This window comes from Ixodes scapularis, unplaced genomic scaffold (genome assembly GCF_016920785.2).
Source record: "Ixodes scapularis isolate PalLabHiFi unplaced genomic scaffold, ASM1692078v2 PGA_scaffold1__304_contigs__length_218370807, whole genome shotgun sequence".
In the NCBI taxonomy this organism is placed as follows: domain Eukaryota; kingdom Metazoa; phylum Arthropoda; class Arachnida; order Ixodida; family Ixodidae; genus Ixodes; species Ixodes scapularis.
The window spans coordinates 122,028,396-122,054,819 of NW_024609846.1; the positions used below are offsets into that span (position 1 = coordinate 122,028,396).

At 43.7% G+C, this 26,424-nt stretch overlaps 1 protein-coding gene across 1 annotated transcript in view; it reads right to left on the reverse strand.

Moving 5' to 3' along the window:
* The window catches only part of LOC121835806 (anoctamin-7-like), a 95,332-nt gene that overhangs the window by 10,781 nt on the left and 58,127 nt on the right, over positions 1-26,424 (reverse strand). The window contains exons 7-16 of the mRNA XM_042290311.1: positions 26,191-26,281; positions 21,842-22,008; positions 16,970-17,052; positions 13,920-14,057; positions 12,976-13,171; positions 7,087-7,198; positions 6,975-7,029; positions 6,497-6,594; positions 5,397-5,521; positions 1,815-2,020 (exon numbers count right to left, since the gene is read on the reverse strand). Coding sequence (XP_042146245.1) covers positions 1,815-2,020; positions 5,397-5,521; positions 6,497-6,594; positions 6,975-7,029; positions 7,087-7,198; positions 12,976-13,171; positions 13,920-14,057; positions 16,970-17,052; positions 21,842-22,008; positions 26,191-26,281 — 1,271 coding nt within the window. The remainder of the gene's footprint in view (positions 1-1,814; positions 2,021-5,396; positions 5,522-6,496; positions 6,595-6,974; positions 7,030-7,086; positions 7,199-12,975; positions 13,172-13,919; positions 14,058-16,969; positions 17,053-21,841; positions 22,009-26,190; positions 26,282-26,424) is intronic.

The window sequence follows — 26,424 nt, forward strand, 5'->3', positions numbered from 1 at the left end:
CGCTTCTGACCCTGTATGCCACCAGATCGTAGCGTCGGCTGCGTCTGGACCTACGGTGAAACGAAGTATAAAAAACCCCGAGACTACAGCCGACACGCTTCGTCAGCGCGGATAGTTTCTCTTCGTGCGTTCGCCGTTCTCCCCTGACTCAAGTTCTGTCGCCGTATTGTTGTAGTGTGAACATTTCTTTGCGGTGGTTTCTGCAGGGCAACGTGAAATTGCTTTGATGTCCGTGGTATGGTGCGTGAGATGATGGAATGTCTATACCGCCACGCTGCCTCACCACACTCCGTCTGTTTCCCCGCCGGCTTCAATAAATAAAGGGTGCCGCGAATCGACGTCTTCAAACCAGTATTTATTTATCGGCGAAACGTGGCGCCCTTGCCAAGTCTCGTCGTGGCGATCGGTTGCACGGTAGTTCAGGTAAGCAATGAGTATCTCGTCTTACCACTGCCACGCATAAAGGCGTCATATGTCGAAGTTAGAATCCCTTTCGTCATCCTCAATAACACCAGGTAAAAAAAAATCTTCCAGTTTTTTTCTCGATAACCGTGCATCGCCTCCCGATAATGTCGTCCCGGTCGATCAGCACCAAGCTTCGCTTTTTCCTCCCGGATATGAAATCGATGTTGCCAGTGTCGCTGCAGCAAACGACACAGTGTTTTCCCGGGATCCCCACGCCCCAGGATCTTAGCCTGTCACTGACTATAGATATTAATCGACGCAAGCGATGCCACTCGTTCTTCCTTTCACAACATTTTATGAAAATTTCAGCTAGGTCGACATGGGTTGACACTCCACCTGTCTCTTTGTCACAGGGACGCGCTTGTGCAGATGTGACAGCAGGCTTGCACATCACACTCTGTTTTTATTCAGACGGCAGAGAAGCACTCTCCAGAGAACGCTGAGCGTTATCTGACGCTAGTCGATTGCATGCCGTTGCTCGCATTGAAGCGCGAACATGTTCGCTAGAGTGTGAAGGACAGTTTAGAAAGATATGCTAAACATTAAAGGCCACACGTGAACTACAAATTTTGTGGTTGTGTATTACCTTCCAATCCCATCCGGTCATTTTAAAACGTTTTTGAGCGAATGTTTAGCGGTTAAGATCTTTCGGAGCCCGCGTTTTTCTTTAATGTGATTTCGACGGACTAGGCCACAGATGACAGTATGCAAACAATGAAATACTCTCCTTGTCACAGGACGCCTCTGCTACTGTTTTCAGATAGTGGCCATAACAACCAAGGCCACCTTGACCGCGACCGCGACAAAAGAGATTGACCGAAGAATTTCCATACTAGGCTTGCACTTTTTGTCGAGTACAAATTACGTGACCCAAAATGTAGACTGCAGAACATACGCGCTCAGCAACAAGGCGACTGCAGTAGCAGCTGATGTGACGTCTGTGCAAGACATGCATTGACAGGCCATCAGTAACATTGTATCGGAAGATTGGCTCGCAGGTATATTACAATTACTCTACTGATGTGCATTGATGACGGTGTCACAATGTTCCATCATGATGTCATTACTGTCTGCTAAGGGCGGAGGACTTCAAAAGTTTTAAGTTTAAGCAAACACTTCGCATCCGTTCCTACACAAGGCAAACTTGTCATTCACGCTGAGAGTGACGTACAACGTGTTTATGTGCAGAGCTTTTAACTGAGCGTCGCTTGTTTCCCAGTGATTACAACCCCTACCAGTCACAGACGCTCCTACTATTTTATACACACGGAATCTAGTTCTATAACATATTTTCTCTACCCTTATTTAAAATCTATAGAATGATTTCTCAGATGCTCGAGTACACTAACGTTGCTGATGACCGCAATCCTGGAGAGCAGTTCCAGGATGGAGAACCAGATGCCGATGTTCTGGGCCCTCTCCGGCACGGAACGCCGCGTCTCGCACACGAACTTTTGGGCGTCCAGGCGAATCTCCACCCAGTTGTTGAGCAGGGCGAACAGCGGGGCCAGCGGGAAGGCCGCCACGAAGATGGTGATGAAGCCGAACTGCAGCACTGGACGCCGCACAAGGATAACATTACCAGCGACCTTTAGCTTCTAGGTCCTATGAAAGGCAGCGTTTAAGAAGCGGTTGTTTAAACGTGCAAAGAAAATAAGGCATGGAACGGTGGATTTGGGGAGGAAAGAAAAATTTCTTGATTGATTTCGTCGTTAAATTTAGCAAACAAATCGGCGTCACGTGACCTGACGTTATATGACCACACTGTATCACGTGACAGTCACTGCGTCTGTTCACGTAAAGTTGAGGTTTACCGTGAACTAACAACCTATGACGTGGTCACGTCAAGCGACGTCTCAATGTCAGTTACCTAATGCCACGTGACGTCACGTCACGTGATGCTGATTTACCCGCTAGATTTATCGTGACAATTTTAATAACGTGATGGGACGCCGCGCCGCTGAGTCACGTGACGTGACGTCGCGGTGTGAAGTTGTGATGCCACGTAATACACTGACGTCGCGTAACGTCAAGTTCCCCGCTAAACATAGCGGGGAAATTCACGGACAGACAAACGGACGGACGGACAATTTCCTGGAATTAGAGGGTTTAGCTAAAGAAGCATTTCATGCCTCAATATGCTGCATTTAAGTCCCGCTTTTCAGCATTCTGGGTGCGGGTACCGGGGCCAGCAGGCGAAAAGAAAGACGCGTTAGATATTTATATTTCTGCAGAACATATGGGTACATGCATACTGCAAACATTTCTAGCACAAGGTTACCCCTCAGTTTGGGAAGGTTTTTAAGCCCCTATATACTGTGAAAACAATTTGGTGTACTTTCAAGTCTCAAAATTTTACATCTGCTATTAAAGGCGGGTAAATTACCTCCTTTTATAGACAACTGCAAGCATGGCGCCACAAGTGGTGCCCCATGCGTGCAAGCGCGTGCAACGCGCGGGTGAACGTAGCTTTGGCAAGCTCGTAATCGCACGGGCGTGCCTGCTCGAGCAGAGACATGGCGGCGGCCAGTCGCCCAGCTTGCAATCGTCTATACCAGGGGTCATTAAACATAAACATGACCACTGATCCCAATATGTTGACCTCAGTAGGTTGCCTCCACGTATGCAAAAGGCGTTTTTTAGATACACTCTAGAAAAAAGGGGAGCGGTATTTAGTCCCTCCGGGGACCAAATGCGCAGTCACCACCATTAGACTTCTGGGGGACTAACGGGGAGGGGAACAACGTTTGCGCCCCTCCCGTTGGTCTCTCAAAGTTGAACCCCAAAGGTTCGTTCACACACATGCGTCCGTAGCGACCGGAACGACCGGAACAACCGAAACGACCGTTGCAAGGGTCTGCAACCGTCAGTTGCCATAGCGACGGAGGGACGCACGCACGTGTCGTTCACGACGCAAGGAGTTGGAGCGAGCCCAACTTTCCCCGCAGCGTTGGAAACAACCGAAGCAACCGCAACGACAGACCAATCACAGGTCGAGGAGAATGGTTCGCGCGCGTTGCACGCCGGTCGCAGGCCGGCTCCTTCTGTCTGCAAACATGGCGTCGGTGGTGATCGTCGACGTGGACGGCGTGGTGAAAGCTCATCGTTCCGCGTAAAAGCGCTAGCCTTGACTGTGAATTTTCGTCGTGTGTCGCTATGATAACCCAGCACGTATTAGAAGGGAAGATCCACCTACTCGTGCGGCGATGTCGTGGCGGCACTCTCAAGAAAGCAGAAACGCCCGTGCCGTCGTGTTTGTTTACTTCGACTATACAGTGCTGCTTTCTGAGCATTTTTGTCCTCGAACATCGCCCGGATTTCTTATTTGGCGCATTTCATGCGTGTGCTCAAGTTCAAGGTATTACTGGCGGGTACCGTATAAAGGATGCGAATTTTCACGCGTTTTCATCTCCGTAGAAAAGTGATTAGTGTTAGCTATCCTGAACACTCGCAACGTCTATCTGATCACGAAATCATGTTTCTACGTTGCTATATCACTGATAAGATTATATCGTCTTTTATAATCTAGAAAAGGTGTGTGGCGAGATTCGTACTATTGGCAAAGTCGTGATCGTCCAAGACGGCGTACTGCATCTTTTTCTTTTCTTTTTTTTTTTCATCCACTGTATCCTGCAAGCCTATCATGAAAAAAAAAAAAAAAAAACATTAATAAAGCTTTAGGCTATTGAAATCTGTCTGGCTATATTCTGTTACGGTATTGAGTGGAAGTGCGTCCCCTTTTTAGGGGCACCGCTGAAACAGCTGACGGCAGCGTAGAAGCGGTCGCCGTGCTGCCGACCCTCTGCGCTTGTTGCAGTGGTTGCAGGTGTGTGCACGCGCGGCGCAGAGCGGTCGTTCCGGTCGCTCCGGTTGCAACGGACGCATCGCGCTGGTTGTACATGTCTGAACCAGCCTCAAGAACTAAGGTCTGCACACTTCCATATAGGCCACTGGAACTAAATGTTGCGCTCTTACATTTAGACCCCTGGGACTAAATGTTGCGCCCTTGCATTTGGACTCATGGGAATAAATGTCGCACCCTTGCATTTATACCCCTGAACTCTCAAAAAGAAGAAGCTAGTAGTATTTATTAGGTAAAGGCTAGTAACCGTTTGTCACATATGCTACTAGGCACCTATTCTGCGTAGGTAGTAATGGTCGGGCTAGTAGCGGTTACTAGGTCAAAACGCTAGTAACGGCTATTAACGAACCTAGTATATTTTGTTACCCTTAGCTAGTAACTTGCACTAGCTTCCACAAGACTAGGCGGCGCTACTCAACGTTAAATTCAAAATCGACAATAATTATTATCGCTGGGATAGATATGTTTTCCACGCTGCTTACATTTGCATTTACACGGCATTTATTTCGCATTGGCACGCGTTTTATACATTTAACACAGACAAGGAATTATAACACAGAAGTCCCACACACGCAAAACCACGTGCTTTATGCCCACCCGAGGGCAGTGAGTATGACCACAAAATATTTGTTCAAAATATACATTTTCTTCCCAGAAAGAAAGACAGAAAGAAAAACCAAGGCAAGTTTATTCAGTTACTATCCTTAGGAAGGGATTCTTAAAAGTATTTACCGAAAGTAGACAAATCGTTTAATGGCTTTTTTAAAAAGGTTTGGGCTGAACAATACTCTTAGATATATAAAAACACTAATTGGAATGAATTTGAAAAGAGCCTTACACCTGAACACTCAACAATCTGATTAAAGCGATGGTGAAACGACGTTAGTGAATGCTCCCAGCTTCTTTCGTATCTTCTGTTTCACTAGACTAGACCACTGAAACACCCGATATACTTGATCATTCAAGACAATCTCTGGAATGTAAATTTAAATAATATGTGCCATATGACGAAGTTATCGGTATTCATAAAAATAAAACTTCGACCAAGGTGACATAAGGATTAACTCACCCATTTCCAGATATTCCTGGAAGAGGCCCTCGTTCTGTATTAGCTGGTAATCTTCCTCCCAGCGAGAAAGAGTCTCCCGGTAGACCAACTTGGTCTTGTGGCGATGCCACCAAGCCTTGAGTTTGCTGCAGAAAGCGAGAAGATACTGCAAACAAACGCGGGAAAATAGAGTATGCTCACCAGTCAATCTTGGTCTCGGGAAGAACGATCTATTGAAGTTTACAATTCAAAATTTTCATAGCATTACTGCGACAATTTGATTTGTGACACAAAGTGTTTTGTACTGCTTCTCTGTAGTTTTCGTAATTTATGGAACTCTCCTTTAACTACAAGAGCCGCACTTTTTTATGTTTTTTATTGTTTTTCAAGTAAAGCTGGTACTCTCGAATGCCGACTAATTTACAATAAAGCTTGTTTACTATATAAAAGTAATGCGATTTATGTCAAAAATACCCCTCGCCGGCGCCTTCGCTCAAAAATGGCGCCGTGCAGTCAAGCTGAGAAAGCATAGAGTTACGTTTTCGCTTACGGGGGCTTTGTCCTGCAGTATATATTTGTTTTTCGCCGGTAGGATGCATTTGTTGTGCGTTTTCCAACATAATATTTCTCCCTGAGATTTTTAAAGGGCGAAATGTTAGTTATTTGCATTGAGGTAGAGCGCATTGCCTTCGTAAATATCGATTTCTGCTCACCCTGGCTGAGCTGTCGTATTGCGCTATTGTCGTGAAATGAAAATAGTGACTAAATATCCAGCACTCGGATACACTCGTGCTAGCCCGGGTCTCTTATTTGCGATCGCAAAATTTTATTACACAATAACAGCATCGTAATTATCGTTATTTTAAGGCATTAGAATGCCAGCCGTTATTCACATAATTTGCGATGAAATGTAATTGAGTTAGATATTCTAGTACATAGCTTGAGTAATACTAAAAAAAACCATTTTAGGTTTTTTTATCTTCTATTTATGACGAGTATGATATAAGCGAGCGTCTTAAAAGCCTTACAAAGTTCTGCCATATTCTTGCTCTAGTTGTGTTTTGACGTAGAAATCATTTTTTTAATCCATTCTTTTTTAAGAAGTGCAGATAACAACGTACGGCACGAGAATTTCCTGGGCGTTGTTGATCATCTGCTTGCCAACCATGATAATCGCCAATTGTTGCGCCAGTTCAGACAGGCAGTCGCTGCCACTGCACTGGACAAACAAGAAACAAGACATATGAAATCGGTGCATCCTGAACATTCAGTTCAGTTCAATTTCGATTCAATTGTGTTTCACACACCACTCAGACGAAAGGTGTCTGGAGGCTAATCATTGTAAAATTACTAATTCGACCCTCATGCTTATACATAAATGGAGATAAATATATGAATAAAAAATAAAATAAACCATAATTAAATAAATAAGTAATTTCTATTCACGTTTGAATCATGATAAAAACACTGAATAACGCATCTGGATTCGTAGTCTAATTGGCAAATCTTCGATCTATTGAATAACATACATGATTATGAATACGTTGGTTTCCTGCCACCCATGCCTGTGCCATACAGCAATAGTAACGTCATACTCGCCTCTTCGTTTCTGAGACCCAGCAGGTGGCCATAGTGACCGGGGTAGCCGACAAACCTGCAAACAAGATGATGTTACACCCTTTCTAGCGTTGTCAGGAGAGGCGGTCCTAACCTTCCCTTGAAAAAGGCAATGTAGAAGATGGATGAGTAGAAGTTCACAAACTGGAAAAGGAACACCTTGAAAATGAGGTTGTTTTCAAAGTCCGTCTGTGTCCGATGCATCTCTGTAAGACAAAACGTAAGAGAATTTTATAGTTTAGAAATTTGAGTATCGGTTACGACGCCTGAATTTAGAGAAGCATCCAACCTATCGGAACATGCGGCACCAGTGATATTTGAAACGCAGGTGGTTGCACAGTCACCTTGCACATAAGGGCTTCAATGTAAAGTAATAAAACGTGAGCGTGGACATGCTGATATGACAATTACAATCTTTTCGGTAAACAACTGTTTAGACTTTTGACGTCCGAAGTGAAGCATGTTAATAATAAGCGTCTTATTAAGACGACTGAAAAATGTTTTTAATTAAAAAAAAAAAAAGGATCTGCCAAAAAGACTTGATTAGACGCCAGTTAGTGTTAGCACCTTGTAAGCGTCCGAAAACTCATCGCTACTGGCGTTCATATCAATATCACGGGTATTTCTTTATTTGGAGAGTTGTTCAACATTGCTTTTATGATCAAAAACACTATTAGAAACTGAATAAAAAAACTAATTTCACTCAGTCCTTGTGTTTTTTTGTTTTTTTTTTGTTTCTTTTGGAGAGCGAGGAGAAGTTGAGTGAACTGACTAAAATACTAAGTTTGTCTCATTGTTGAGTCCACATCATCACTAATCTGCGTGCCGTATTACTTTAGCTTTAATATTTTTTGTGAAATTTTCCACGAGGTCCTACCAAGTACAGTCTCCGGCAATATGAAAGACCCACTGGGAGCGTGTGGCCGACCTAACACTTTCGTACATAAATTGTAATACTGATTATAAAAAAAATCCGGAGCTTAGTTCCTAATAATGATTAATCTTAGAAGGCGGAAACGATGTAAAAATGAAATGTGGCAAGTAGCGCGTCAGCATGGACGTCGCGAAGAAGTGTTCAGATCAGTGACCGTCCAGAGCCCGAATCAGCAAGAGGTCAACGTGACATCTTAGTGTTTCCGTGGTCACTGTGCCTGCCCGACAATGGTCTACGAGATTACTGATGAGACAGCGGAGACAATGGCAACGCTTCTTGGTACCGAACTCCTAATCGTGTGAACTGTACTAAGGAAGACATTTGTGCTAGTTGGTAGTCTTAGACATTGAGGTATTTAGCGCAACAAGTAAGAGAAGAGAATAGTTATCAGTAGCGCTCCTTTCTGTCATGTTCTTATGTATTGTACGTTGAGCGCTAAATACCTCAATATATAAATCGTCTGAACAATTACCCCAGGCTTAGCTGCCGTCTATCCCGTACTTTATTAATCTGCACCGCTTTTTGGATACTTTTCGCCGTGCATAGGTCACAGCCAACGCCATTGTCTCTATTGCAAGGGTCTCATTTCTATGGCAAGTTCAACGGCCGCCATAATTTCCCTAGCCCCGAGTACGGTACACACAGAGCGCAACACAGCACCAACAAGCGATCATTGTCTTTTGTTTTGTTTTGTTCTCTGTCGTAACTTAAAGGTTGTCAAACTACTAGTGCTAGAAAATCAGGGCCACATAGCCTTGTATATTTTAACTAAACTGAATTTAATAACCAGGGACTCAAATCGGTTGTTCCTTTACGGCTCCATATTTTCTCCGCTCTCTCCCGAGCGCGGTCCGGGTTAGAAGCCCTCTTCCTAGCCACGGCTGCTTTCAGCAACGGCGAGTGTCGGCGGACTCTAACCCTAGTGTGGTGGAATCTTCTCATTCTGGTCACTAAATTAAGCTGTAAAATGAGCTTTTCATTAAAGCAACACTTAAGGCCTACAGCGACCATCTTGAAGAGGCTTAAAATTTGAACCCTAGATGGCGACATTGATCCGTGTGGCCAAGCAACTCAGGTATGGCTCGTGGCACCGATGTTCCGCCTGGTCATATAGCCTCCTCTATACTGACAAAGCCTGGCAGATCGCTACGAGAAGCGGCCGCCGATATTGAAAAGTAGAGCGGCAGACAACGGATGAGAAGAGAGCAACGTGACGGGCGCCCCGCTGCGGCGAGACGCCGAAACACACTTCTCCGACGCGATGGAATGTCCGCTCGGCCTCCTCGCGTTCCTCGCGCTACCGCTTCTTTTCTCGTCGGGTTTGAGACGCATGTTTCGGGTCCTCGCCGCTGCAAAAGCTGTGCGATGACGTCCAGGTTCCCCGAGAAATGGTCTGTGCTGCCACAGATCCTCGCGCTCCGAATCTGCGACCGGGCGCTAAATGGCTCCGTCTTCCAACTGCCGGGCTTTGTGAGCATAGAGGAGGCTATGGCTCACTTCCCTGCGCACGTTGCACGTTCACCGCGTGTCTTCGTCCGCGTCACGCGGTGCCACCGCTGCCCAGTTGGCTCGGCTGCTAAGCAAAACTAAGGTGCCTCAATGTCCTTCTGTTAGGGTTATGCCACCCTTTGTAGTACCCGATGCCGACAGCACGCGTTCATGGGTAAAATACAAAAAAAAAAAAATATTATAAAATACAAAATGTTGCCGTAGCGCAGTCAGCGCCACAAACGCGTGCAGTGGCACGCTCGTTTATGCGATTCTGAACAAAAAAATAAAAATAAACGTGTGGGACAGAATGGTGGGTGCCTTCATGTGCGCTTATCCTAAGATAAGCGCACATGAAGGCATTCTAAGCAAAACAAGCTAGCCCAGCCAGCTCATCTGTCGGAGAATGCCAAGCTCGGCAGTCTCTGATATCGGCTTCTGAACCGCAGTGCAGCAATGTCTACCCGCTATTGTGCACGACATCACGAAGAGAAAAAGATGTTGAGGCTTGACTTGTTAATTTGTTTGTGAAGTATCCACACTACCTTTCCGTTAGACTGTCAGGCAGTCTTGGGCAAGGTAGTGTGGTCGCGCCCCCACGCGGCTGAGAAAGTCCTATTCCTTCTAGGTAAGGGCGAAGGCCGCGAGAAAAGCTGCTCTATAGCCCAGTCATAGAAGAACATGACAGGGAATCTTGGGGAAACACTGATTATCTTGCTTGTTTTATTTCGCAACAATGATTGCGGGTTTCTGCAAGAACAAAGAGAAGCGAGAGGGAACTTCCAAAAGACACTAGTCATGGTGGGTGTAAAAAGCACTGTGGAAGCTTGGAGTTGTCGCATGAATAAACTAACACCGTGAAAGTTTATCGTCTGTCATTACTCTTATTTCAATAAATTTAAGAATAATTAATCAAAAGAAAGGCGACCTAGACAGGGTTTAGCATGGTTTAGGTCATCGTGAAACACTTTTGGTAGCGCACTTCACGGGAAAGGGTTTTATTAGACCTTTTTCCCGAGCGTCAGATTTCAGTCGAAACAACTGTCTTCCTGTTACCTCACTGATGTTCCCAGCCACTAAAATGGGTAATAAATTAATAACGAATTAACTCCCAGATAACGTTTTGGTCATAACGCTGTTATTTATACGACTCAATAGCCTGTCTCGCGACCACAGGAATAAAGTGAAGCGTGCCAAATGAGAGGAAGAGAAAGTGAAGGTCAGTCAAGGCTGCGCCCATGCGCATCTGCTTAAAAGCGTCTGTGTAAAGTGCAAGATAAGTGCCACGCTAGAAATTTTCTTGAACAAGTAGTTCTCCAATTTTAGTCACAACTCAACAGGTGTCATAATCGGTCATAAAAACGCCAAAAGAACTTGCTGTTATGGTTTTGATGACTTTACACAAAATTATAAGCAAAGTTTACTGAAATCAAAAGCTGATAATTTGAATACGCGATAATATTCTAGATTGTTTGCACTAACTTTATCTTCCAGCAGTAAAACATATATATTCAAGTTACATTTTTGTGTCTAAAGAAGATGGATATTTCTCTGCAGTTCTATATGTTTTTCAGTAACACTAAACCCCAAGTTATATAAAAGGGCCACGATATGCGAACGAGCATATATTTAAGTTTGTCTACCAGGAGTTCGGATACCATGTGTTGAAAACTAACGGCTGTGCATTTGTACTACGAAACAATGTTTGCCTATTTTTGCCATTCTTATTCATTTTCCAGCGAGTCTTACAGCATATATATAGCATCAATCTAAATGACATTTGGAACACATTTTGAGGCTATACCCATTAATAATTGTTACAAGATTCAAACGTAAGTGCCGAGCAGTTGCCGTGAAAATTGATCGTGGATTTACTCCCATGAAGCCTATATTACAAGAAATATAGGTCTCAATATAAGATAAAATTGAAAAAAAGCGCTACGATATGCAAAGCAAGCACTCTTTATCTGTACCTCTTGAAATTTTGAACCAAATCGGTCCAACAATCAACTCACCCCATTTGTACTACCAAATCATGTATGGCCAAAAACATCACCTCACACGTGTTCCCAGCGAGCAGAATTTCTAATATACTCACATATACGTTTTGTTTCAAGATGAAGACCGTTTTCTCTTTTATATATTCGCATATAATAATAATTTCAGGAAGCAACCAAGCGTGAGAATTGCGATTCAAGCACCTGCTTATATCGTCATTATTTGTATAGCCGCCGTGAGGCCTCAGCATTGGACATTTTTAAAACGCGCCTACTTTATGCTTGCACTAACCCGGTCATGCAGTGTGCGTGCATAAGTTTCGCATTCTCAACACTCTTGTTTAAAGTCAATATACTTTCTTCGTATCTATGTGTGTTGTCTGAAATTACGAGCAATATCGCGGCAATCCCTCTTGCGATCATAGTCTGAATCAAGAAAAAAATCACTGTACTTCGTTTCAGCTTCGGTCCAGACGCAGGAAAAGCTACAAGCGCGAGCTCCGGACTTTCAGCATCCCTGCCAAACGCTCGCGCTCGTGCAGTGCAAGCACTGTTCTCGGCCACATGCTCGCGCTTGTAGCATCGGCTGCGTCTGGGCCGAAGCTGAAACGAAGTATAGCCTCATAATTCTTCAAGACCACACCGCGAGTTCCCGCCCGTTCGAAACATGAGAAATAAAATATAGGGCACTTTATGTTAAGTTTAACAGATTCGTAAGAAAAAGAGAAAAAAAAGAAAGCTTCATTTCGCGGTTTGTGCCGGTGGGCTATTGCCTATACGGCCAGGGTGACATCGTATAGAAGGCTAAAGGGATGAGTCGGTTAATTACGTCAAATTTGTTAATTAACGTTTGCAATTTTAGAAAATTTACATATGGTTGCAATGGGGGCTTACTGAGCGTCATCGAAAACCACTAATCAGTAATTTTCAGAAAGACTTTGAGCGCGTGAGGAGCGTAGTATTGCGCTAAAGTTCTCACTCGGGCAGCAGGAGCAGGGCTACCGGTATGATAAAGCGGCCGCGCGATTTTTTGTCTCTTATCAGAGCCCCAGCCTCAAACCTGCTGCACAAGTGGTACCTTTAGCGCACTATTAGGCCTCCCAGGCGCTCAAAGTATTTCTAAAAATCATTGGTATTGTGGTTTTCGATGACGCTTAGCAAGTCTTGATTTGAAACCATTTGTCTATTTTCACTTATTAAATATTTGTCAACAAAGTTTACTTAATTAACCGAGTGATCGTTGCGATTATCCCGCTATACTATGTCTCTCCGGCCGCTTAACTCACTTGCACAAACGGCATAAGTCAAGGTTTCACGGCTTCTTTTTTAAAACAAATTTGCTAAACTTAAAAAACAAACAAAAAAACTTGTGTATTCTTTTTTTTTTTTTTAAAGCTGACTGAAGTGGGATATTCCTCGTCTGAACCGAAATATCAGTGGTATGACTTACACTGGACGCTGTAATATCTCAGCCAGTTTTGTTTTCGAGAGGCGCACTTCTCTGAACAGGTGCTCCTCTTTGGGATATTGAAGAATGAAGCAAAACATTATTTCCCTAACTTACCCCATTGGGTGAGCTTCAGTGCCAGGCGTTCATAGACCTTTCCGAGAATCATGATGAACAGTAGGTTCACGAAGGCTCCAGAACAGCTGGCAATGAGGGAAGCAAGCCCTTTAAAGGATTTGCTGCGGAAGAGCGGGATGGACACCAGCACCCGGTAGATGATCACAGACACCATGAACACCAACACAAGGGCTATCTGCATGGTGGACACAGGGGAAGCGCGAAATTTCAAACATTACAAGGAAACGATTATTAGTTGCGCGACTGTTTAGTTTGATAAATGCGTAATTAGGTCGAATTCGCCGTTTAAATGAAGGTGGCTCCCGAACGCGCCGGTAGGTCGCGTAAGTTGCACCTTTTGCTTTCTGTTCTGCTGAGTTATCTGTACCTTGTGCTGAACTTTACAATTTGGCTATACCCTCCAACTAGTACTACAAAAACTAATTAGTCACCTTAGTGATTTCTATAAAGTCTAGCTCTAAGACGTATTCCCTATAGACTCTTCGTAAACCTGTGCAACACCACGTCGTCGATATGTGTATCCAAGCTTGCACCACTATATTACAGTATGCCCGCGGCCGTAGATATATCAGATCCATTACTACGTAATGATAATTTTATCATCACAAAGTGTGCCTATCGGTGTACCGAATAACGAACACGCTCAGTGCACACGTTGAAGACTAACACTGCTGAAGCCTTTAGTTTTATTTATTTCACTTTTGTGTTTTTATTTTCTCATTGGAAGGCCCATGATGCACGACTGCACCGGTAGATCTCAAAGATATTACAATAAGCTTGATCTTTTCTTTTGATGAATCGGCTGTTACTCTGATAAACGTGTTTCGGTTTATTGTTCCCATTGTTCTGAACACGAACGCTGTGAACCATAAAATAGGATGTGTATTTCTTTAAGAGCAACGCATCAAGACGGTACCACTCACCATAAGCATGAGCACAGCGACGCCTGCAGCGATTCTTTGCTTTCGAATGTGTGCTGGGAAAGAAGGTTCTTTGACTCCCGTAATAGGATTACGTTCCACGTGCTGCGCTTTGGCTGCAAACTCGGGTCGGGGCCGCTCCTAGAAAGACATCGATTCAAAATGTAGTATGGCGTGCATCTCGGAGCACAAAATGCTATCCAAACAAATTCGGACATAACCAACTATGTTGTTGTCTAATTAAGCGATTAGCTGCAGGCATAATTGAAAAAACCGCGGCCTGTCACGCTCCAATTTTTTCTCTATATTTAGCGGGTAGAGTGAATGTATGTTTATGTCACGTGACATCAAGCAATTTCAAATCATTTTCCCCGCTAATTTTAGTGAGGAAAGTGAATTGGTATTGAGGTCACGTGACATCAAGTCGTGATGTCATTTTCTTCTGTAAATTTAGCGGGGAAACTGGATTTGTGTATAGGTCAAATGGCTAGATTTAGCGGAGAAACTAAATTTCTGTATAGGTCACGGGACATGAAGTCGTGACGTCATATTCCACGTTAAATTTAGCTGGGAAACTATATTGGTGTTGAGGTCACGTCACGTAAAATTCACCGCTAAATTTAGCGGGGAAATTGTAATTGTGCATAGCTCACGTGGCCTAAAGTAATGTGAAATTATGCTCAAGCTAAATTTAGTGGGGGAAATACAATTAATGTGGACATCAAGTGACGTCAATTTTCACACTATATTTAGCGGGTAACCTGAATTTCCGCATAGGATCTCGTACCATAAAATTGTGACCCCCTTTTTCCTGTTAAATTTAGCTGGGAAACTTGATTGATCTTGAGGTCACGTGGCGTTACTTTGCCACTAAATCTAGCGGGAAAACTAAATTTTTGTATATGTCATGGGACATCAAGTCGTGACATCATTTCCCCCTATATTTAGTGGGAAAAACAAACGGCCGTAAAAATTCCTCCATGTGGCCTCAAGGTACTAAATACCAATCGCTTTAAAATGCATAAACCACCAGCACATGGATACGCCTACTGTTATTGCGAAACTATCATTAACACCGTTCAGGCGAATATCGATTGCAAGACAAAAGTGTTCATGCCAATTCTAGACAGGAATACTTATGCCTACTACTTCGATCAGCACCCTAGTAAAAAAAATCATTTGTATGAGAAATTTCTTGTGTCCAATAAACACATATGAATCATACAAGATATATAAGAACATATGAGAACGTATAAGAACCATATAAGAATTATATGAGAACTATATGAGAATTATATAAGATATATAAGAACACCATAAGAAACTTATAAGAAACTTCCCACTAGTTTCTTATATGGTGCTTGTATGGTCTCATATATCTTATATAGTTCTTATATAGCTCTTATATGGTTCTTATACGGTTCTTATATGTTCTTATATATCTTGTATGATTCATATGTGTTTATTGGACACAGAAATTTCTCATACAAATGAGAATTTTCAATAGGGCATACGTAGTACCCGACCGGGAGCTTTACATATTTTTTTTTCGATCAAAGTATTTGCTAAAGTCTCCGGAGAAAAGTTGTTTTATCGTGTGGCGACATCGTTTGATGACTGCTTTGTAGCTGTGCCTGATCTCTGCGGTATATATATTAGATACATAAAAAATGGTTGTGACCAAATATGGTTCCACGTAAATTGTAGTTCAGATTAGTGATAATATGATGGGGAACATGCACCCCTCCTCGGTTTATCAGGATGGGATGCGTTGAATAAAAAGTAACCCCACGCAAGTCGTAAAACTAGATTTGTCAGCTGAAATACTTGTCTCAACGCAGCAATAGCTGCAGCTTCTAAAGGCTGCGTTTGGCTCTGCCTTTACTCGTAAAGTAACAGTTCAAGTCTATCCAAACTCGAACAATCCGGCACATGGCGTTCTCATTATCTACTTGACTCGTTCTATGCCGCGTCACCCTTCTCTTCTTTGGAACTTCTTATTCCGGTTTTAGGAAGTTTCTTTAAGATGCATTCAGGTAATTGCAGAAATAAGTCTTTTTTGACCTAATTCGAATAACAACCCAGATGTGTTGTAGGCAGATGCTCTATCAGCAAAAACTCAGCTCAGCTGAAGAGAAACATGCTTGGCATACACAAATGCAAGCTGGAAAAAGAAAGTAGAGCTGTAAATTTATGAATACTACTAAGCAATCGTATTATTTTCTTTGCTGCGTACAAGGAACACGTCCAGAACATACGAAAGGATTACCGCAATACGTAGATGCAGTTCCGAGAACCTGAGAAGCGCGATTCCTTTTCCACAATGAACATCAAAGTGAAACCCGCAATGACGTAGTTAACGCCGTAGTTAATGTACTGCTGTCATTGTGCAGAACCTCAGCGACTATAGATACCAAACATACTGGCTGTAAAATCGGGGCTGTGTGATTCTGCTCTTTGTGAACAGTAAAAAGCGTTTCGAGAGCATTGTGGATCTTGAATGCGATACAGGAATTTCGGTACAGCGTGAAGTCGGTCTGCCCTTCAGAAAATGCACTGGATAAATGCTGCATTGAACCATTCTTGACGGTGCAGTAAAACTGGGTTTTTAACTTGCATCACACTATATAAATTACATGACCTCACGGCGGTTTGACGTTAATCTATATTAAAACGAGAAACGGCGGGATTTGATCGTAGGATTTCTTGCCTTTGCAATGGCAGCTGTGTAAACCTTTTTTAACGCATTCTTCGTGCCATCAAGGAGCGTAATTTTTTAAAATTGATTAAATGATCTAATTGTTCGGAAACGTAACTTCATTAAAACAAATATATACGTAATTAAGAGAAACTACCCTTAATTGCATTTTTACAAGGCAGGGAACGCGACCTAAACATAAGGTTCCATGATGCATAATTTAGTTTCTCTACAATGTTCCGTTTTATTTACTCCCCAATAAAAGAAAACTAGTAACAATACTTATATCTTTCACGCTTCCTGTAATACTCGAAAGCTTTCCGTTTACGTAAAAAACGCAAAGTGGGGGACTCACTTCTTCCTCTTCAAAATCCATGCAGTCCCAGTGGTGCGCTAAACTGGCCGATTTCCGTTTCCAGTACTCGAGAAATGACACCGCTGAAAGCAGTGACATGCAATGTAAGGACCCAGGAAACTTAGGAGATTGATTGGAGGCGCTTTCGACAGGATCAATCATTGCTAAAGGAGAAATAAATGATTATGTGACGATTTCGCTAGTATGCTATAGTGCACATCCTTAAAGGGACCATGAAATGATTTTAAAATCGAATTTCATCCACCGCACGTCATAAAAGGTGTGAAAAGAAACACAAAAACACAAAAATAGGGAGTCAAAAAAATTATTTGCTATAGAACTTTTAAAAGAAAACTGGACTCTTTTGCGCCTTCTTTCCTTCGAAAGCTCTCTGCCTTTTCACTACGATACATCCGCGGAAACGGAGCACGTCAGCCGAATCCACGTCGCCTATTGGGTAAGAGCCCACCTCACCAGCACCGCGATCGTAAGCAATAAATAGCCGGCGAATGTTTCCTAAACGTTTTGTTAAATAATATTCAGATCCACATTTTGTAGCATAGTTAGAGATATGTGGCGAAAATTGCCAAATTTGATAATGCTGAGAGCCAAGCGCCATCTATCGTGTGGTAAACGAAGCAACTACTGCGCGTGCGCAGTAGGGCAGGGTCGACTTCAGTTACTTGGGTCGCTTGGGTCGCGACGACCGACGAACGTTTATTTCCTTTGATTTCCTTCCTCTCAAAACTCTGACTGACTGAACGTTTATTTTAGAGCGCAGCTCTTAGGGGCCCGTTCCCGGCTTGAGTGGCGTCGGCGTCGCCGTCGGCGTCGGCGTAACCAAGGTCACCCCAAGGTCCCGTGACCACCCAAGGTCATCCCAAGGTCACCACAAGGTCACGTGACCCCTCCCCCCCCCCCGAGGTCACGTGACCCCCCGAAGTCACGTTACACCCCCCCCCCCCCCGAGGTCACGTGACATCCCCGATAACGTCATCGTCACTGATGACGTCACCGGCATCCGCATCGTCATCATCATCATCACTGATGATGTCACCAGTGACGTCACTGATGACGTCACCGGCACCCGTATCGTCATCGTCATCATCACAGATGACGTCATCAGTGACGTCACTGATGACGTCCCCGGCACCCGTATCGTCATCGTCATCATCACTGATGACGTCATCAGTGACGTCACTGATGACGTCACCGGCATCCGCATCGTCATCATCACGGATGACGTCATCAGTGACGTCACTGATGACGTCATCGGAATCCGCATCGTCATCGTCACTGATGACATCATCAGTGACGTCACTGATGGCATCATCGGCATCGTCACGTGACCCCCCAAGGTCACGTGACCCCCCCCCCCAGTACCCTTCCCTTCTCCTCCTCAAGAGCCGCGCTCTAATTTGGTGTTACAGGGAGTTGTAAACGGCTTTCACTTTTTTCTACGTGTTCTCGCGCGTGCCGACTTCAAGCAGCAAGAAAAAAAGTACTTAAAACAGACCACGACGAACAAGAACGCTGGATCCACAAACACCCGAGAAGAGCTTCAACGGCCAAAAATCCACCGACTCCGACGAAGCGAGCTGTTCAGAATATAGGCCTAGCAGGCACTCCGACTCGGCGCCGCGTTTCTTCGTCGCAAGACCGTCTGCCTACGACCGGCTGGCGTGCTGAATGGAATATGCCCGCGCTACCCTTGTGGACCCTTCCCGTATTATAGTTTGATCGCTGACCTCAATTTTAGATCAAGAGGTGAGGTCAATCTCTTCCCCTTGTTTTCCGAGGCAGTGTTGACGAACACTCGTCGAAAAGGGACTCTCGTCGATTCTATCTTCTTGTTTTGTGTGATATAGAGCTGAAATAAACGCCGTATGGATTACCTTCGTAACACGGTATGTACACTTTGTTATTGGTATGCCATTTTTATTCTGACAGACTGCACGTCACTGTCGAGCTATAACAGTTCGTGGGAGGTATACGTGCAATGCCGGTCCAACCTTTCTTTGCCGAGTGTCGCGTCAGTATAGAGTTGCAACCGTAAAAGATCGGTCCCGAAGCGCTTACCAACAGCGCAGCACTTCCATCAAACGCGCGCGTCCTCTCCGAGTGTGAACAGGTATTTACGTGGCTCTTGCTGACACTCGTAGTTCAAACGCATCTTTTTTAACGTCGGCTCGCTCCTGTATCTCCTAGGCCGCGAAAAACGCCGCGGCAATTTGTTTCCATCTACGTCGCTTCGCAAACGACTGACACGGGCCGCCTTTTACCAACAATGAGTTGGGTTGACTTCTGGAGTCTTCACCGGAAGACTCGCTGCACTTCCCAACAGGCATACCAGCGTATGGGACTAGTCCCATGCTGTCGCTGTAGCGCAACATATCTCATTGAATTTTGCTCAGCTGCGATGCGGCGATGAGAGGCGCCGATTCAGAAAATACGTCGGTGACATCAGCGCAGTAAAACCTACCGGCGCACCCCAACTCGTCGCCGCTAACGCTCCCATTCTCCTACTGCCGAGAGAACTTCCGGTTCCGGAACCAGCGTACAAGCCGCAAAACAAGCCGTGACGGCTTGTTTTGCGGTCAGTTGGAGAGAAAGAAAAAGTCGATATTTCATTAATTTTTTGTGTAGAAGTTAATAAACCGAGACGAAAACGGATGGCTGTTCGGCATTCAGTGAATATTGACGGTTTAATGTAAAAGTTATCTGGAAAAAGTAAGAAGGTCATTTCATGGTCCCTTTAAATAATTAGCGTCCAATTTTTGTGACCACGCGGTAGCTCATAACTCTAAGTCAATTGCCCCGCAACGTTGTCCTGAAGTATTGGGTGTTCGTGAAAAAAAAAAGCCGTGTTCTTCGGCTCACGTAAATAAGCTACGCATCGCAGAAAGTTGAGACTCAGTGAGAATGTGACGCTAGAGGTTGCGATAGAACGCGAAAATTTTTAAACATGACGCTCCCCTATGTGAAAAGATAAAAGAGGAAAACGTAATTTCTACATGAGCCGACGTCTACATAAGCCTAATGTTGTCAAAACAATAAATATTGTTTTGCGCGCCTGTAGCATCTATTACAGTCAAAACAATCTTGTCAACAAGAAAGAAAACAGTTTCTTTCTTGCTGTCAAATATTTTTCACCGCTATAAATGTCACATGCATGCAGAATCTAAGTTTATGTTTTGACAAGATTTGGCTTAGGTGGACAGAGGCTCAAAGGTTCACTTAAGGGGACGGGGTGGGGGCGGGGGCCGGCTAAGGCCCTCAGGGCAAGTTTTGTTTTCATAGGAAAAACAACTTACACCAGCTTTTTTCTTTTTAAGGAGAAATCTATAGATGTTGGTGAAATAGCGAATATTATGTTAACCAAATAAATCTGGGGAACTCTTAACCTTCGACGTCACACTTCGTGATGTCTTTCATCCCCTTCCAGGGATGTTTCACAAGAAAGTGAAGATAATCTTTTTTGAGAAGCAACTTTTGCTACATTTTTCTTCTAATTTTCGCAGTGTGTCTTGCTCTAAATTGCGCTAAACGAATTGACATACAAAGAGAACACATTATTATCGACGATAGCCTGAGTTACGTGATTCTCAGGGCCGCACATACAAGCCACTTCTCAGCGCCTAAATTGTAGAACCGAGCCGTGGATGCCTGCTGCACATGAAAAGTACGACACGGGACGGCACAAGATGGTTCGTCAGTTAACATTTGAAGCACGACAGAATATTTTGGACTGTTTAAAAAAAGGAAGAATAGTTGGCGTCGTGAAATCCTATATTCACTGCGCTTAAAAGGGCGATGCAACGATTTTCGTACTTTTCGCAAATACCGCTTAGACCCAATCCCTGAGGTTAATGAGCTATGGCACACGCGGTTTTTTTTTTACCACAGGCAATAGAAGTCGCAGAAAAAGTTAAAGGAAAACGAGCAGCCTTCACCCCCTTAACGCGCAGCCAAAACAAGCGGCCACGTGATCTGAATCCGATTTATGCCGCCAATGTTGATCATAGCCATGCGCTGGGGTTGGCAAGGCACAAGAAACGCGCTAAGTTCCAGAGATTGTCAGGGTTCGAATATTGTCGTCATTGAGGCAATTGGACACCGACCACTACCCGAATGCTTGTCGAGCTGTTAATTATCACGAGCCAAAACCGAGTGACCACGCAATGTACGGGCTCAATTTACGAGCCGCATTCAAATATCGTCGCAGGGGTATAGCGCGACGCACAGTTATGTTATCAAGTTTTGCGAAGGAAAGTCTAAAATAAACGCTCGCTTTTGTCTTTGATATTTCACCGCTAGAAAGGAGTTTCTTGGTCAGTGGCGTTGTGTGCGAGTATACTTGGCTCCCACTAGTGCCAGTGAGCTCGTGTAAAGTAAAAAGCATTTCAAACTTATGTCGTCGCACGGCCCCTTTGAGTGTCATAAAAGCTAAAAGAATATGAATGGAAAGTGTGAGGGCAAGAACAATAGACTACACGGATTCGTAGAAGATTTTTCGTTCGGAAATTCAACTGGCGAATTTCGAGAGGTATCGGAAGGTGGTTTTGGAGGGCAGTTTGGGAGGGCGGTATTGGAGGGCGCGCAAGCGTTCTCTCGCATCTACCGCACAAACGTGCGAGCATAGTGCGTCTTTGGAGCGCTACAAAGTCACCAAAGTAATTCCACATTAATGGTATTTCCAATCTCCCACCCATCTAAAAAAACGTCTCCAAAAGCTACGCAAACGTGGCTTTAGTAAACAAATTGTATGTTGGCTGGTATTAAAATTTCAACTGCAAGGTCAAACAGTTTTTATTATTCGAGGATTTGGAAATAATTTTACCATTTGTAGACCAAAATCATAGCCACACTTACCCCAGAAGGAAACGAAGATTGCGTAGAATACAGTGCCGGGATGATCAAACAAGTAGGTAATCTTCGTAAATATGCAGTTGTCGCTGATATACCAGTAATCGCACCCGTACGTCTCGTCGCAGCGTGGGCACATGCGGTACTTCTTGTCGCTGTTGCAAATTTCGTTCCTGAAAGAATAAAAAAAAATTCAAATGGAATGAAATTAATTATGTACAGCTTCTTTCACCACCTTTACAATAAGATAGTATTCTAAGTAGTACTTTCAAATGTTAAAGGAGAACCTAACGTTTCTTTTTTCAAGGGTGCTAAGTCCAGTATTTCTTTTATCAGTTTCAAATGAAAGTCATAAATATTCCCAATATCTTGGACGCTGCAAGCACTTGGAAATGACTCGAAGCGGCTCTAAATAATCATAACTGAACGCATGACAAAAAAAAAAAATCGCACAAGAAACATGTGTTGCACGCGTGTCTGCTTTCAGACCCTTTTTCGATTTTGCTAAATACTAGCTACAGATAAACATATACATATATATTCGAAGCAGGGTTCGCTAATTTTGATATAATTCGCAAAAAAAAATGCATATCAGATTCATTTTACAAAATTGTTGAAGAATAGACTATGGCTAACCTGTACGGGAGTTTTCTTATATTATGGTATATATTTCCTAACTTGCGTTCTATTTGACGCTAAGAGGCGCTGTGTGTGCCGTCTTGAATGACTTGTCGAATTTCCAGCAACCACAACAAGAAACTACAAAATCACGAGTGAACTTGCTGCTTACTTTTATGTCTCTAAAGTTATAGAATACATTACCACAATAGATCCACTTTATGAGAACCTACGAATAGGTGATTAGGGGAATTGGTGGACGAGCGCGTCAACGCACAGCAGCTCGGAGCACGTGGAACGCAAGCTCGCGCTGCAGAACCCAGACATCCTGGTTCAGTTTCCACCCCTGCCCGTTTCGACCTGGGTGAGCATCGTGCCGGAGTGCGGTCGTGTATCACTACTGCGGGGTGCATGTTCAAGGCGACAGGCTAGCAGTGGTATTACATTGTGTAAATGTGTCCTTGCTATGAGACTCATTTTCCTTAGCATAAAAAACACAGCACAATTATTAATTAAATATTGCACGTGGCAAAACCTTTTTATATCTGATAATGTAGGTGAACGATATATTCTGAAAAACTTATAGGATCTTCACATCGTACGTTGATTTTGGCCCCCCCCCCCCCCCCCCCCCAATCCTCCCTGCCTAATAAAACTCGGAAAAGGTACATAACTAAGAATCGCAAAAAAAGGTTGTTAATTTCCTTTAACCCATGCTTTTATTTCGCGCCATATCTCTTCACCGAGGGTACTAAAGTAGCTTGAGAGATGTCATGAAGGTTGCATTATGCTTCTCTGCGCCATACTTTAGGGCGACAGCAATCTTCTAGTTCTGACCTAAAAAAAATACGCCGAACTAAAAATAGAAAGAGAACATCGAACTATCACACGCGAACGTTTTTTTTTTCTTTGTACAAGTGTGTACTAGGGCCACTAAATAAGCTAAGCTTGAGAGTAACGACACTCCAGTGATCTTGATGCTTAAAATCATGGTGGCCGACTATCTGAAGCTTTATTTGAAATTGCAGGAACCGCTTTTCCGCCCTCCAGACATGTTAAAACAGTTCTCGGCAGAAAAAAAAAAATTATCTGAGCTTTCTAACACCGCATCTAAAGCCGAGGAAGTCGGATTTTTGAATCGTTACTACCGACTGTTGCGTCTGCTTAGCACTAAGCACCAAGATGGCGGCGCTCACTAGCAGATCGGGGAACGGAGTGTTTATACTCTAAGCGCAGCTCATTTAGTGGCTCTAGTGTGTACAACAAATGCTGTGCTTCGAACATTGTTAGGGTGTCCTACTGCTGCTTTGAAACGTGCTTTCGGGAAACGAGTACTCGCCAGAACGTCACATTTCAAAGCAAGGTGTGCGTGTTGTCTCGCTCTCGTGGCTTTTGCTCCCCTGTCACCAGCTTCACAAGCACGCGCCTTTGCCTTGCGTCTTCAATGGCACACGTTCTCGTGCGTGTGCACGCGTTCTCGGCGGCTTCGTTACATTTTGCCTACTCGATCTGTGAGGTTCACTGATCTGCATATTTCGACTCTTTCCTTTTTAAAGACTCCATAAAACGATGAAAATAACCCAAAACAGGAGTAAATAAACAACAATAAATTACGAAATAAGCCTGTGCCGCAGGCATTTGTTTAGTTGGGTTAGAACTTAAAACCAAAAAAAAGTTCAACCGTGCCTACATAAATATAGCCACCGGGGGAGGAGATGTTACCTTTTCCGAATATCTTCTAAAACACTTCATCTTACACTAAAGTAAAGATTTAAAAATAACCTATGCGTGTCAAGTGATATATGAGCACGACCCACACGATTGTGTTTATGTTTTGCTAGCTGGGGATTCAGCATCCTGCTAGCATTAAAGTGGGCCAACACCTCCGCAATGCGACGTCTCGAGGACGCCGCCGCACGCTTGCTTAGATCACAAACAATTCCGTTCGTTTGTCGCTAACACAATAAATAACGTCTTGGAGAGCTATGTTTTTGTTTTGAAGGCGAGACTCGAACGCATAACGCTAACACTTGCGGCGTCGAGAGCACGCACGACGGAACACAAACAACCGACAGTGACGCTACCGCCACCGACGGGTCGATACTACCTGCGTCAGCTACCCGAATGGTTTGCTGTTCTATATTTTCGGACGGAAATAGATCGGGAGCACGGTTATTATTTGGCCGAAACAAGTAGTCAGATATAAAATGAAAAAAAAAGAAAGCACCAAAAAGCAGGTAACCTAACTATATAACAACTCCGAGATTAGAATATAAAAACTGATAACAAAACAGAAGTTTGTGAGTGGTTGTCTTTTTTATTTTAATTTTTCGGGTTTATTATATAGTTTACAATTCAACTTCTGATGTCGAAAAAAAAAAAAGTGAAAGGAACTTTGTTTTATAATAGTTATCGGAGCCATATAGGACAGTTTCTAAAAATCGTTTGTAAATAATAATATTTTGGGAACTGACAACTTAGCACGTTTTCGAAGATATTCTTGGCATTTGGCGCGTTCACTGGGGGGTAGGGATGGGCATAATAGTTTATATATCGAAATACAAATACAAAATACTTGGAAAACGTGCATTTAATTACAAATTCAGTTACACTTTTTAGAAAATACGAAATATAACGAGAGAATTTAATCATCTTCAAATACGTTTGCAAATGGATTGTGTCCCCATAATCTGATCCTAGCCTAAAATTTAACCCCGGGTAAATAAAGAAAAGACTAAGGTATCCAAATAAGAGTGCAGTCTACACGCGCCGAGAACGTACTAAAAAAAAGTTGCCAATCACAAAGCAAAATTTGCTTGTCATAAGAAAGGCGCGTACAACATGAGGAATAACGATGTGTTTCGTATGAGTTTAATTTTAAATTCTTAATTGAGGTAACATAGATTTTTCAAACATTATGTCCTTAATGCGACGTCTTGTGCTCAATCCGTGCAACTAGTTTCATGCTTTTTGCATATGACTCTCATCCCGAAAAGTGACCAAAATCGCAATTTGCTGCAAAGAACGCTATTACAAACACAAGGATTTGAAATACTAAATTTCGGTATTTGGATACAATTGACAAATACGTTCCTTGCGTGTTATTAAATACGCAATACAAGATACTCAGCATATTTGAAATACGTATATTTCAAATACTTGTATTTGAAATACTACTTATTCCTGATCCTGCCCAGCATAGCGAAGTTTTTAAACGTAACATCTCCGCATAAGGACTGGGCCCAGCGGCGATGTCAGAGCACCGAGCTCTGATTGGAAGGATTGGGGGCGACGCAAAGTCTAGCTTCCTTCATCTTTACCCCCTGTCTTCCTCCAATCAGAGCAAAAAAGAGCGTCGTCTGCCGCTAAGCTGAAGACATCGAAAGACGCCACCAATGCCCCATGATCCACCTATCCTCACCCTCCTGAGTGGAGTCCTCCTGGACACCACTTTGACACCCTGATGAGGGTCAATAAAGATGTTTTCTCTCTCTTTTCCACTTGCGCTGGGTCTGCAGCATTCGAAAACCAGACCTAGCGCGAAGAGCGGACGCCGCTCTTGTTTGTTCCGATTGGGGGAAGACGGTGGATGGAGACAAACGAAGATGGCCTTTGCGTCTGTCCACACAATCCATCCAATCAGAGCTCGGTGTTCTGACGTCACCACCACGCTCTCATCTCCTCCTCTCCCTCAGTGTATCTCCGCATAGGTTCGGTGATGGAAGCGCAAGGCTTACGTGGGTCCGTCCTCGCCGATCGTAAATATGCCGTAGAGAAACACCAGGAATCCCACGACGGCAGCGGGCAGTAACCACCCTGTGTAAAACCCTGCGATACAAAAGAGTAATCGGGTGGGACGATCTCTGTACACTGCTGACCCGCTGCGTCTTTATCGGTGGAAACTGTGGAACGCAACAGATTTATTAGTGAGAGGAAACAGCAACATCGATGTTTTTACTGGTACAGTAAAT